Here is a 12,900-nt window from a genome sequence, read left to right as displayed (position 1 = left end):
ATCTACCACCACTAAATCTCCCTGCTTTTTGTTTGGATGTTTCTACTGGTTTTGTGTGAACCACTTTGACTCTTCCAGGACACGAAGGCTTCATCTGGTTTATTGAAGCAAGTTCCATTAGGACAGGGGGCTTCGGAGCAGCAGTGGTGATCAGTGCCCCCCTACCATCACACACCGTGTAACGTGATGGGTGCCGTGGTACGGAAGAGCTTCATCGCTTCGCCTCCGTCTTTCCTCAAAAAGGTCAAATCAAAGGTTCCAGTTCAGATGACATTGCATGTCACCGGTGTTGTTAGTGTGTGTCATCACGTGACCAAAGGACTAGAACATGAGGTGGAACGGGGAACATGTGTTAGCTGGTGTTTCCTCACTGAGGCAACATGGCTGTCGTTCTTCACTTGTGTTACTTTACTAATGAAGAGAAGGACTTTTGTGTTTCACAATCTGAACTGCAGCTCAGTGAAACTGATCATATCTCGTTTCACACGAAGCCGCTGACCACTTAAAGATTAGAGGAGCGTTTCCATGACGACCAGAGATGTTCCTATCGGATGAACAGACCAATCGCAGCCTTGTGCGCTGCAGCAGGCTGCGTCGCTTTTGACGCCAGTGTAAAAAAAATGGGTCGACGCACGCAAGGAGGTGTGAGAAGACGCGCAAGGGAGACGCAAGGGACACGCAAGGGACACGCAAGGGACACGCAAGGGACACGCAAGGGTCTCTTGCGTCTGCGTGTCCCTTGCGTCTCTCTGAAGACGCAGAAGCATAAACTATGCAAATGTTAAACCAGAAAATGTTCTTCTCTCAGCCTGAACTATATCATGCTCCGGAAGAGAAGCATATTCGTTTAATGAAATAAGTTTATCTTCCTTATCTGTACTTTAAAGGCTTTGGGGGCCTTTAAGGCTTTTATTGCCGGGAGGTGAAGCTGATGACGCAGGCAGGAAGTCGCCCCGCAGGACAGACGTCCCGTCTCAGAGGCCGCTCGGTCCAGCCTATGCGGCCGTTGGAGGACCAGACCAGGTCTACGAAGGCTGCAGTGCTACAAGGACGCAGACTAGCGTCTCTGAGGCACAGCTAGTGAGTCAGAGCAGTGTTTTGACATAGAAAAATGGTGGCAAAAAGTGGACTTTTCCACTTATTTCGGATTGAGTCACACGTTGAGAGTGGAACGCCTCAGGGTGGTGTGATTAGTCCACTCATCTTTACAATGATTCATGAGATACTCACAATAGCACCAGCAGATATAGGGAGGTCTCTGTTTGCTGGCTGCTATGGAGGAAAAGGAAGAAACGTGGAACGTGCGGTCGGGAAGGCCGAGAAGGAGTCGACGGGGTGGTGGCGTGGGGGTGTGACTCAGGTTCTCGTTCTTTTTCACCAGAAAAAGTATGAAGGAAGGCGCCAAGCTACGGATGTACGGGAAAGAACTAGAAAGGGAGGCGACAGTTACATTTCTGGTAATGGTCTTTCGTTCCCAGTTGACATTCATACATCAGAGTACGGTGCATTCAAACAGAACCTGAGACAGGAGTGACGGGGCGCGAGGTGGCAATACCAGATAAAGGGGTCGGTATCAATAGGAGGACATCCAATAGTCTACACAGCGGAGCGGTTGGCTGTTCATCCCTGCAACAGTCAGGGAGGTCAGGTCCACTTCCTGCGGGTTCCTTAGTGGGAATGAGAGGCCTGATGAGTTCACATTGACTGTTTAACTAGTTAGTGACGGAAACCATGAGGGGTCTTGTTTGTGATGCGTTGTGTGTGTCTGTGTGTAGTTTGTTGTGTGTAATGAGACAGCTCACATAATCTGATATGAGAGGAAAGTTGTGAAACGTTGACGCAGAATCATCAGGGAAATGCAGAATGTGTGAGACCGAAGCGCCGAGATGTGGAGATGTGATTTGTAAACGTACATTCAGTTATTATCAGCTATCTTTCTGACGTGTGGCAGAGAAAGTTGTGGGGAAGCAGCAGAAGTACGTGACATGTGACATGCTCGAAGCGAGGTGATGTCATTGAACTGGCGAGTAGAACCATCGGGCTGGATTTGAATAGTCCAGAAAATGAGCCACTACCGTCTATTCCTAACCGCTGCTCCTCTGTGGAAAAGGTCATGGGGTCAAGGACAGCTGGTTAGGAGGGTTCATGTCCCGGTCGGACAGACCATCCTCCCCCCCCCCCATATGAGTGCAATGGTCTGGCCCACTTGGGATCTAAGACACTACCACTTTCTTCCACAGGGGGGCGACACGATCAACTCAAATGTTCTAATAATAATGATTATTATTATAAATGTGTCGTTTACTAGCGCGTGGAAATACAGCATGGGTGCTTGTGAATAAACACACACACACACACACACACACACACACACACACACACACACACAATGAGGAAATATTCTACACAAGTGAAAACAAAGTCACACACACTAACATGCGCACATTTTGTTTTTATTCTATTTTATTTTTGGTTTAAGTTGGCACATACAGGCAGATCCATGCACAATAAAATAAGAATACTAATAATTACTATTATTTTAATTATTATCCGTAGCACAATAATAATATAGCTCTAAAAAAATGATACAGATTTAGAAAATGGTAACATTGACAGTAATTATTACTTATTTTACAGAGCAACAGGTTAAAAATGTGATTTGAGTACATCTGATTTGTCAACTGAGGTTTCACAAATACCTTTTGATTTATTTTTTTATTTGGATAATTTAGTTCATCAGAAATAAGTGAAAAGGGAATCCTGGAATCTGAATATTAAGCCCCTCCCCCTGCTTTGTAATTAGGTCATTTGTTTTACCTACACAACTACATCACAGTAGATGTATTACATCACTGAGATGAAAAACAGAATATTAGTAAATCTGAAGCCGTTCGGCTCAACTGTAAATATATTTATTTACAGTTGAGACAAAGAAACGGCTTCGTGTGTTTTCCTCCGTCTGTGAGCGCAGAACGGAGCAAACAGCTAAAAGGGTGAAGTCCTGAAAAATAAACAAGGCGTCGCTTCTCCTTATCTGACCGACGAAGAGTCACAGCAAACACACACACACACGAACACACACACACACACACACACACACGAATATACACACAAACACACACACACACACACGGCCGCACTGGCGCCTGGTCCGTGGAGGTGGCGGTAACCGCGGGCAACAGGAGGAGGAGGAGGCCGACATCATCAGCTCCTGATGAGCGCCAGGAACTCGTCGCGGGTCTTGGGGTCCTCCCTGAAGACCCCCAGCATGGTGCTGGTGACCGTCTTACTGTTCATCTTCTGCACGCCGCGCATCACCATGCACATGTGACTGCACGCGGAGAGAAAGGACGAAAGGGACGTGATCCAGCGGTCAACGTAATGATAACCAACCAATGGAGGGGAAGGAAAGGCTCGTACGTCGCCTCGATGACCACGCCCACTCCGGTGGGCTTCAGCGCCTCGGTGATCGCCACGGCGATCTGCTTGGTCAACCGCTCCTGAACTGTGGACGCACGGACACGCAGACGTAAGCGGGTCGGACAGAGGTGACACGGGGCACTGACCTTTGACCTCCGACCTGAAGGGGTACCTTGTAGTCGCCGGCTGTAGATTTCCACGATCCTGAGAGAGAGAGAGAGCGAGAGAGAGAGAGAGAGAGAGAGAGAGAGAGAGCGAGAGAGAGAATCAATGACTGAGGAGGAGACCAGGACGATGAATTAACACGTCGTCAATCATTTATATTTTTTAAGGAACAGAATTAAAAGTAATTGTCTTTAAAATACACATTTTTAATCTATTTTTGGGGAACGTGGAGATACAATTGAGCATAAGAATAATAATGTAGAACTTTGAGAACATCGTTTCTCTGAGAGGAACTCAAATGGAATAAACACGCAGGTCTGCAGAGGAGAAAAAAACGGTGCGGTCTTCACCTTTGACCTCTTGCTCTTCTCTGTGAGAAAAACCACTTCAGACAAATTCGACCTCATCCACCCCCCAGAAAATGTCAAGGGATCAAACGGGCGGCACGGGGAGAGACGGGACGCACCTGATGGAGGCCAGAAGCTGCAAGTGAGGAACCTCTGCTGGAGTCCACATCTGTTCATCATTCCACCCCAGATGTGCCAAGTGTGTCATTCTATCATAACTATTAAATGTATTATCTTAATTTTATTATAGGTTAATAAAATGAATAAACTCCACAGAAGGAGTCCCCCCCCCCGGTGGTCAGCAGAGAGAATGCAGCTTTAAGTCAAAAGAACCGGGTGTCGTTTTAAAAAGATAAATCTCCTTCCGGTAATATAATATTAATGTCTCACGTTTCATTATGACGAGCTCTAAATCCACTAAACTGTGAAACCATCGATGAGCTGGAGTGATGCTGCGCTATGATTGGCCGGACTGCGTTCAAAGGGGCGGGACTTAACAAAGTGTAAGCCAGAGGTGACATTTTTACCGGCCCCCCCAAAAAAAAAACAGCGAACAAAACCGCATTTCCCTCGGAAACCGCTGTTGCTTCCTCTCACGACCACGACGCACCTCCACGCTCGCAGTGGCGGCGTGCACGCTGGCGGCGTGCACGCTGGCGGGTTAGCGACGGGGTGTTAAGTGCGATAAGCCTGGAGGTATTGGGGTCAGCGGGATCAGATTCTACGCTGGTACACACACGTTGTTTAATAATCAGCTTAGGTTCACTCTCACTGTCTCGCGATGAGGAGGGACGTGACTCACCTGGCCAGCTTGCTGAGGCCCAGGACTCTCTTGTTGGGCAGGTAGCCGATGTGAACCTGCACCCACGGGAGAAAGATCAGGATCAGACGCTTCACGCCAGCTGGGGTCCCCGAGGCGAGGCGGGTGGTGCGCGGAAGCTCATGGAAACCAGATGGATTACTCTTATTTTGACGGGGTTGACTTCTTAATAAGAGGTATTGTTCTGTTGCTGCAGTGGAAGGAGCAGACACGCCCATCCAAAGCGACGTAGCCGGACGTCAGCGCGGCGGCCGTCTCCATGGGCGCCGTTGCCACAGTGACCGCGTGACAGCGCTAACGGCTGGCTAAGTGCTGGCTACCGCTATCTCCAACGCCGGTTCCACCGGTTCAGGGGGAAACAAGCGCATTGACCTCTGACCTCGGGGAGGTGCGGAGCAGCATGTGGACACAAACGTAGGTCTCCTCCACCTTAAAAAGCGCCTCCTCATTCAAATGCATTATTATTAACAGAGACTTTTGCTTTAAAATACAAGGGATTTCCCTGAGAAAACGGGTGTTTTAACTCAAATGTACTTTAAGTGATGATTTTTTTTTTAATCACAAACGTCCTCGTGTCGCTGATGTGGAAGAGAAGAAGAAGACGAAGAGCGGAACAGGTGGACGAACAAAAGACGAGAGGAGGGAGAGACGGACAATCATTGATGTCTGGAGGCTGTAATTCCCTCTCTCACACACACACACACACACACACACACTCACACACACACACACACTCACAGTCCACTCAAATGTCAGACGCAATTTGTTGACGAGACGAGAGAAAGGGCAACAAGCGTGCAGAGATCTCTTCTTCCTCTTCCTCTGCCTGACATATCGGCGTGGAACAGGCGGACCGTGACGGATTATCTGCCTGCGTTATTCACGTTTATGTCAGGGGAGAGAAATGTAAGATATATTTCTATATATTCTATTTATATATAGTGGATTTGTTAAATTGTAGCTCATAATTTAGACTGCAGAATGCAAACGTTGAAAACGTGCTGTGTTTTATTAAATTAAACTGAAAATACTCAACGTTGCACAAAGTAATTTACATTATTTTATTAATTTTTTTCTTGATCAAAACATATAATTCCAAATTGTACCCAAACATTTATTATATTTTTTTTATTTGAGCTAGTAAACATCCGAAAACGTTATTTACACTTTGACGACTCTTTAACCTTCGGTTTGATTTTCTGATTATTTGTAGATTATTTGAGGCAGCCGGAGACTGAAATGACACGAAGGACAAAAGGTTCATCAGACGACACAATGAAACGTCTCCAACTGATTGATCTTCTGTCAGGAGGATCCGGAGGAGGACGAGGACGTGGTGAGTCACTGAGGGACAGACGATGACAGGGGGGGGGGGGGGGGGGCGGGGCATAAAAAGCCACCTGACTGACACACACACACACACACACACACACACACACACACACACACACACAGAGGAGGTGTGGAGTGTTTGTCATCAGAGCTCATTCATGGTGAAAAAAGATCAGCTGCCCGTTGACGTCTTTAACAACGTGCACCTGCTGCTGAAGGTGGAGGGGAGGAGGAGGGGGAGGAGGGTGGGGGGGTGAGGAGGCCAATCGGGCTTCTTAGTGGAGACTAATGGTGTGAGGAGGAGGAGGAGGAGGAGGAGGAGAGGAAGAGGGGGAAACAACAAATGCAGGATAACCAGATCTCAGCTAATCTGATCCCGTGTTCTCGGACCAGTTGCCTTCTGGGTAAAATGTTTCTGGAAGATTCACATCTTGTTTGACATTTTCAAAAATCTTTAAGTATTGAATTAAAACATTTGCAGCTTCCTCCACAATATCGGAAATAAAGCGACTCGGCTGCAGCCAAATAGGTTTTACATGAATGAATGTGTAGCGGCCATCTTTGTTTAGTCGTCAGTGAACTTATGGAGGGGGCGGGGTCATCTAAAGTTAGCTTAGCTTAGCTTAAAGCAGAACTTTCAGAGCGACCATAATGATCCAGAATCATCCTCTGGGGATCAGGAACACGAGCGCTGAATGAAGCCGGGGGACGGGGGACGGGGGACGGGGACGTTAGCTCTCTCACCCTGCCGAAGATGGGCACCAGGTGATGTTCACACATGGAGAACATGTCGATGTCTTTGACGATCACCATCTCGTCGTGGTCCTCGTCGAAGATGGCGTCGTTCAGCACGTCTGCAGAGGGAGCGAGAGGACACGGTCTCTATGGGACACGTCATCAGGACACGGTCTCTATGGGACACGTCATCAGGACACGCATGCTATTCCCTAAATGAGCCTTTCTTTCTATTACATTTATTAAAATACCAACTGAGAAATGTATTTAATAATTATTACGAGCAGTTATAACCGTAACAAACAATGTGCAGTTTATAGCAAATAAACAAGCGATTTAAAAAAAAAGGGAAAGAATGATACTTTTAAAATAAAAGTGTAATAAAGTGAATTCATCTGAACCCTTCGAGGCGTCACACAGACGATCCTCTTTTTAATAAAAGCTATTTCACCTTTAGTTTTCCTGCTGTATTCGTTTATCATCTTTCCAAAGCGATTATCTCCACTGGTTAAAAAGGTGTGTTGATATATGAAAGCCGCTCGCATCACTTCCTGTCCCCTGGAGGACGGACGGAGGGAGGGGGGGGACCTCCGTCTCTTTATCGCAGTCTTCTGTAAACAGTGGCGGTCTAATTAGAGCTCTGCTCTCGATGCTTTATTGCATTTTCTTTCTCAGTTGCCGGAGTCCAATAAAGCTTTATCTGTTTGTGAGGACGCAGACGCGCTCGCGCTCACGCCGCCGTCTTCTCATTTCCTGGATCGGGGGGGGGGCACAGTGAGACAGCAGAGACCCGACCTGTTGCTTCGGCCTCTGCTGCGTATCCTTCAAGTCCGTCCCTGATGTTACGTTCGTCATGGAGAACTTTCCCAGCACCACCTACTCTGTCCTTTATCCCCTCCACCTCCTCTGTCCTTCATCCCCTCCACCTCCTCTGTCCTTCATCCTCTCCATCTCCTCTGTCCTTCATCCTCTCCACCTCCTCTGTCCTTCATCCTCTCCATCTCCTCTGTCCTTCATCCTCTCCGCCCACTCTGTCCTTCATCCTCTCCGCCCACTCTGTCCTTCATCCTCTCCACCTCCTTCATCCTCTGCATCTCCTCTGTACCTCCTCTGTCCTTCATCCTCTCCACCTCCTCTGTCCTTCATCCTCTCCATCTCCTCTGTCCTTCATCCTCTCCACCTCGTCTGTCCTTCATCCTCTCCATCTCCTCTGTCCTTCATCCTCTCCACCTCCTCTGTCCTTCATCCTCTCCACCTCCTCTGTCCTTCATCCTCTCCATCTCCTCTGTCCTTCATCCTCTCCACCTCCTCTGTCCTTCATCCTCTCCACCTCCTCTGTCCTCCATCCTCTCCATCTCCTCTGTCCTTCATCCTCTCCATCCGCTCTGTCCTTCATCCTCTCCACCCGCTCTGTCCTTCATCCTCTCCATCTCCTCTGTCCTTCATCCTCTCCGCCCACTCTGTCCTTCATCCTCTCCATCTCCTCTGTCCTTCATCCTCTCCATCTCCTCTGTCCTTCATCCTCTCCATCTCCTCTGTCCTTCATCCTCTCCATCTACTCTGTCCTTCATCCTCTCCATCTACTCTGTCCTTCATCCTCTCCATCCGCTCTGTCCTTCATCCTCTCCATCTCCTCTGTCCTTCATCCTCTCCATCTCCTCTGTCCTTCATCCTCTCCATCTCCTCTGTCCTTCATCCTCTCCATCCGCTCTGTCCTTCATCCTCTCCACCTCCTCTGTCCTTCATCCTCTCCATCTCCTCTGTCCTTCATCCTCTCCACCCGCTCTGTCCTTCATCCTCTCCATCTCCTCTGTCCTTCATCCTCTCCACCCGCTCTGTCCTTCATCCTCTCCATCTCCTCTGTCCTTCATCCTCTCCGCCTCCTCTGTCCTTCATCCTCTCCACCCGCTCTGTCCTTCATCCTCTCCATCTCCTCTGTCCTTCATCCTCTCCGCCTCCTCTGTCCTTCATCCTCTCCGCCCACTCTGTCCTTCATCCTCTCCATCTCCTCTGTCCTTCATCCTCTCCATCTCCTCTGTCCTTCATCCTCTCCGCCTCCTCTGTCCTTAATCCTCTCCGCCCACTCTGTCCTTCATCCTCTCCGCCTCCTCTGTCCTTCATCCTCTCCGCCTCCTCTGTCCTTCATCCTCTCCATCTCCTCTGTCCTTCATCCTCTCCATCTCCTCTGTCCTTCATCCTCTCCACCCGCTCTGTCCTTCATCCTCTCCGCCCACTCTGTCCTTCATCCTCTCCATCTCCTCTGTCCTTCATCCTCTCCATCTCCTCTGTCCTTCATCCTCTCCACCCGCTCTGTCCTTCATCCTCTCCGCCCACTCTGTCCTTCATCCTCTCCGCCTCCTCTGTCCTTCATCCTCTCCGCCTCCTCTGTCCTTCATCCTCTCCGCCTCCTCTGTCCTTCATCCTCTCCATCTCCTCTGTCCTCCATCCTCTCCACCTCCTCTGTCCTTCATCCTCTCCATCTCCTCTGTCCTTCATCCTCTCCACCTCCTCTGTCCTTCATCCTCTCCATCCGCTCTGTCCTTCATCCTCTCCACCTCCTCTGTCCTTCATCCTCTCCGCCTCCTCTGTCCTTCATCCTCTCCACTTCCTGCAGGACTTCCTCTCCAGACGAAGCGTGATGGAAACAACAAATGATACTGCTGCTCACTACAGCGTCACACACACACACACACACACACCCTGGAGGATAATGCGTTAAGTCAACCGTAACTAGATAAAGGAAGCTGGTGCAGACGCCCCGAGTGACAGAGACGAGGCGTCTCTCAGGTAGTGACAGCGTCACTGATCATCGGCTCTACGTTTCATAGTACTGCACACGCACACACGCACACGCACACACGCACACGCACACAGGAGCGGCCACATGTTGACACGTTGTGAATGAAGCAGGAGACAATGGAGGGAATCACTCAATATAAACAAGGTTATTCATTCATAGTAAAGGCAGCCACACACACACACACACACATATTCTTAACACTGGCTGTATGTTTGTCATCCCCAGATGTTCACGCCTTTAAGTACACAACAAAGCAGAGTGAAAATGATTCAACCTTGTTAACAGATATTTGTTATAAACTGAAATAACACAAGTAGCGTAACAAGTGTTTCTCCTCTTTCAGCACAAGGTGAGAACGATTAAACAGAATCCCTCATAGGAGAACGCATTGGTAATTCAGATGTTGAGATGCTGTCAAGGGCCTCATTAGCTGCACCAGCTGAGTGTTTGAGACGGAACTCGTCAAACATCTGGACGAGACACCGTTGCCCTGGAGGGACCAGGAGAAGGAGACAGATGGAGGCACAGTCCTCAGGTCTGGAGGCGTCGCACCGGGAGCCTGCGAGGACCACGTCTTCATTAAAGTCCAATTCTGTGTCTAGTTACTTATGGATGGACACCGTCTGGTGTCAAATCCCAAACTGAGATTTACCGTAAAATCTCTGCATCTCTTTGGCTCATTCCTCGTCGGTCACGTGCTGAACAACAAGAGGATTTTCTGCACATGACTGGTTCAAAGCTGGACCCGTGACCTGAGCGCACACACACGTACACACACACACACACACACACACACACACACACACACACACACACACACACTCCCGTGAACTCTCTGATCAAACAGTGACATTAACAAACGCTGAAACTCTCCACAGACGTGCAGAACACATCTGTTTGTCTTTATGTTCTCTGCTCTTGGGACATAACGGGGGGGGGAGTCTCCTGCAGCAGCCAATCAGGAGCCTGCAGGACACATGTGTACCATCACCGTCACCACCGTCCCCACCTACCGCGAAGACCAACTCTCACTTCTACGCCTCCTGTTCGCTGCATTCCTTCCTTGTTTCATAAAGCGCATAAAACATCCCCCACAAAACCAGCTCCAGATGGGGGAGGGGGGGGGGGGGGGGGGAGGCCAGGGGGGCGAACGGCGTCCCATGTGAAACCGCTTCACACCGGAACATGACTCAGCAAGAGCTGAAGGGCGTCAGGTTCAATACAGAAATGGACATTATTCAGTCTCAATAATTAAGTCAATTAAATGTGACGCCGAGAAAATTAAATTATTATTTCAGTAAACTTCTTCAAAAACATACTTTTTAGTTGTGTGACGTCTGAGGTGTCTTATGTCTGATCGTGTCCCTTCCTTCCTTCATATGTGTCTTATCGTCTCATTGTCCAACGTATGCATGGACACTTCTTTGTTTGTCCAACACACAAGTGGTTGTGCTTCATCCAGCAGCGTTCCATCACCCCGACTCCAGCCTTCATTCCCATGCGAGACACTAAGACGCCTCCCGGGAGTTTGACGCCTTCCAACGGACGTCTCTTCTTGCTAATTGTGCAGCAGCGATGCAAACCGCCCCCCCACATGTTTGTGCATCTGTAATATTGAACACACAACTCTTTTCGAGAGTTCTGTCTTGCTAAGCTGACGGCCATGTTGGTGGATGTTTTCCACTGATGATGCAACAACAAATCCAACAAAACTAAAGGGAATCCTTCCACAAACAGCGCTGTGGATAAATATACGTGTGCAAATGTTTATGCCACTTACATGTTATACTTCATTCACTCTAAATCAATCAAACATCTTATTATCTCCACACACCCGATGAAATGTTTCCATTTTAATCAGTGTAAACTAGTGTTATAACACATCGTTATATTATTATGTGTTAATGTGCTAATCAAAATGTATAATTCCTGTAAATTAATGTATTTTGTGGTGCCGTTCTGTGTCATGTGCATGTACATATTAGCTGTGAGCTTTTTAGTATCCCCTTATCAGTGAAGTACTTCAAACTACTGTACTACCTGTACAAAGTAGTATTAAAGACAGGACACGTGAGGAGCGTTTAACTGCCACCTGTCAATCAACCCGAACCCCCCCCGGAGCGCCTGCGTGGCTCCACAGAACTCACCGATGATCTTCTCCTGGTAGCCTTTGGTGAAGAACTGCATGGCGGTGGCGGCCCTCCACGGGGTCTTCAGGAGCCCCTGCCGCTGCGGGTCCTCCCCGAGCCCCCGCAGGATGGTGGTGTACGCCGCGGCCAGGGACGGCAGGCTGGTCTGGTTGTCCTCCACGCTCCTGGTGCGCTCCTCCCGCCAGCTCTCCATCACCGGCCGCGGCGCGCCGGGCTCCGCGCGCGGAGGCTGCGGCGCGCAGGCGGACGCGGCGGCTGAAGCGCACCCGGAGCCGCCCGGTACCGGCCGCTTCCCCGTCCGGTCAAAGTGTCCGTTGAGCGCGGAGCCGCCGTCCGCCTGCTCGGTCGGTTCGGAGTGCTCCATCACTTCTTCTTCTTCTTCTGTGGTGGACTTTCGGCTCTCGGGCGGCCACTTGTTGAGTCGGTGCGTCGCACTTGCGTTCTTTAAGTTGAACGCGTCGGGACACTCGAGGCTTTATAAGAGCAGGATAATCCAGGGCGCGCTCCCATTGGCTGGCCGCCTCCACGGGGGCGGGGCCAACATCTCTTCCACCAGGGATTTCACTAACGCATCAAGGAGTAGAACTACTCGGTTACAGGCTACAATACCGCGTTAAAAACCTGGCTCAAGTACAAGTACACAATCATCTAGTTCACAGGAGTCTTTTTTCATCTTCAGTGCGATCGAGTCATAACGAGTTTTTAACCCAAAATCGGAGGCGAGATGATGTAAAAATATGAATTGTTTGTCAAGGAAATGGGCTTTTTAAAACTAAAACACATTATCTTTAATTGACTTAAGGTCCACATATCTGTAAAAATAAAACTCCAAGAAACAACTAGAATAACTCACTTGCTTTTCAATAATTCAAATGAATTCTTAGTCGCTTGTTTTCCTCTTTTTAATACAGGTCTTATATTTTTAGAGTCATTCTTTTAAACATTTTTTTTGCCGGTTGCATCTTTATAAAGAAGACTAATTAAAAACCAATACATTTACACAATTATTCACATTGTCTGCGCAGGTGGACGAACTTAACTTCCCTGTGAGGAGTCAATGAGTGTGGGGTTGAAATGATGCATCATGGGAAATGTAGGACCAAATGTTTCACCTCTTTAAATCACTAAGCA

At 48.7% G+C, this 12,900-nt stretch overlaps 1 protein-coding gene and 1 long non-coding RNA gene across 2 annotated transcripts; one reads left to right on the top strand and one right to left on the bottom strand.

The window, feature by feature from the left end:
- Positions 1-2,445: 2,445 nt before the first annotated feature.
- gch1 (GTP cyclohydrolase 1) lies at positions 2,446-12,215 on the bottom strand. Its single transcript, XM_040168333.2, has 6 exons — positions 11,767-12,215; positions 6,829-6,938; positions 4,735-4,790; positions 3,593-3,624; positions 3,421-3,505; positions 2,446-3,331 (listed from the first exon to the last, which is right to left on the bottom strand). Exons 1-6 carry the CDS (start codon positions 12,131-12,133, stop codon positions 3,205-3,207), a joined length of 777 nt encoding a protein of 258 aa, XP_040024267.2. The 5' UTR covers positions 12,134-12,215; the 3' UTR covers positions 2,446-3,204.
- On the top strand, positions 5,319-6,085 carry LOC144385368 (uncharacterized). The gene is made up of 2 exons (XR_013451622.1): positions 5,319-5,427; positions 5,966-6,085. It is a non-coding gene; the product is annotated as an uncharacterized LOC144385368 (long non-coding RNA).
- Positions 12,216-12,900: the final 685 nt, after the last annotated feature.

The sequence above is a fragment of the Gasterosteus aculeatus genome, chromosome 12 (genome assembly GCF_964276395.1).
Source record: "Gasterosteus aculeatus chromosome 12, fGasAcu3.hap1.1, whole genome shotgun sequence".
NCBI classification, from domain to species: Eukaryota; Metazoa; Chordata; class Actinopteri; order Perciformes; family Gasterosteidae; genus Gasterosteus; species Gasterosteus aculeatus.
The sequence above is the reverse complement of the archived record's forward strand: the minus strand, read 5'-3'. Positions and strand labels throughout refer to the sequence as shown.

Coding starts and splice junctions, on each gene's coding strand:
- gch1 (XM_040168333.2), bottom strand. CDS start 12,133: ATGGAGCACTCCGAACCGACCGAGCAGGCGGACGGCGGCTCCGCGCTC. Junction 3,506..3,592: donor CTACAGCCGGCGACTACAAG/GTACCCCTTCAG, acceptor GTGCGTCCACAG/TTCAGGAGCGGTTGACCAAG. Junction 3,332..3,420: donor GGCGTGGTCATCGAGGCGAC/GTACGAGCCTTT, acceptor CTCCGCGTGCAG/TCACATGTGCATGGTGATGC.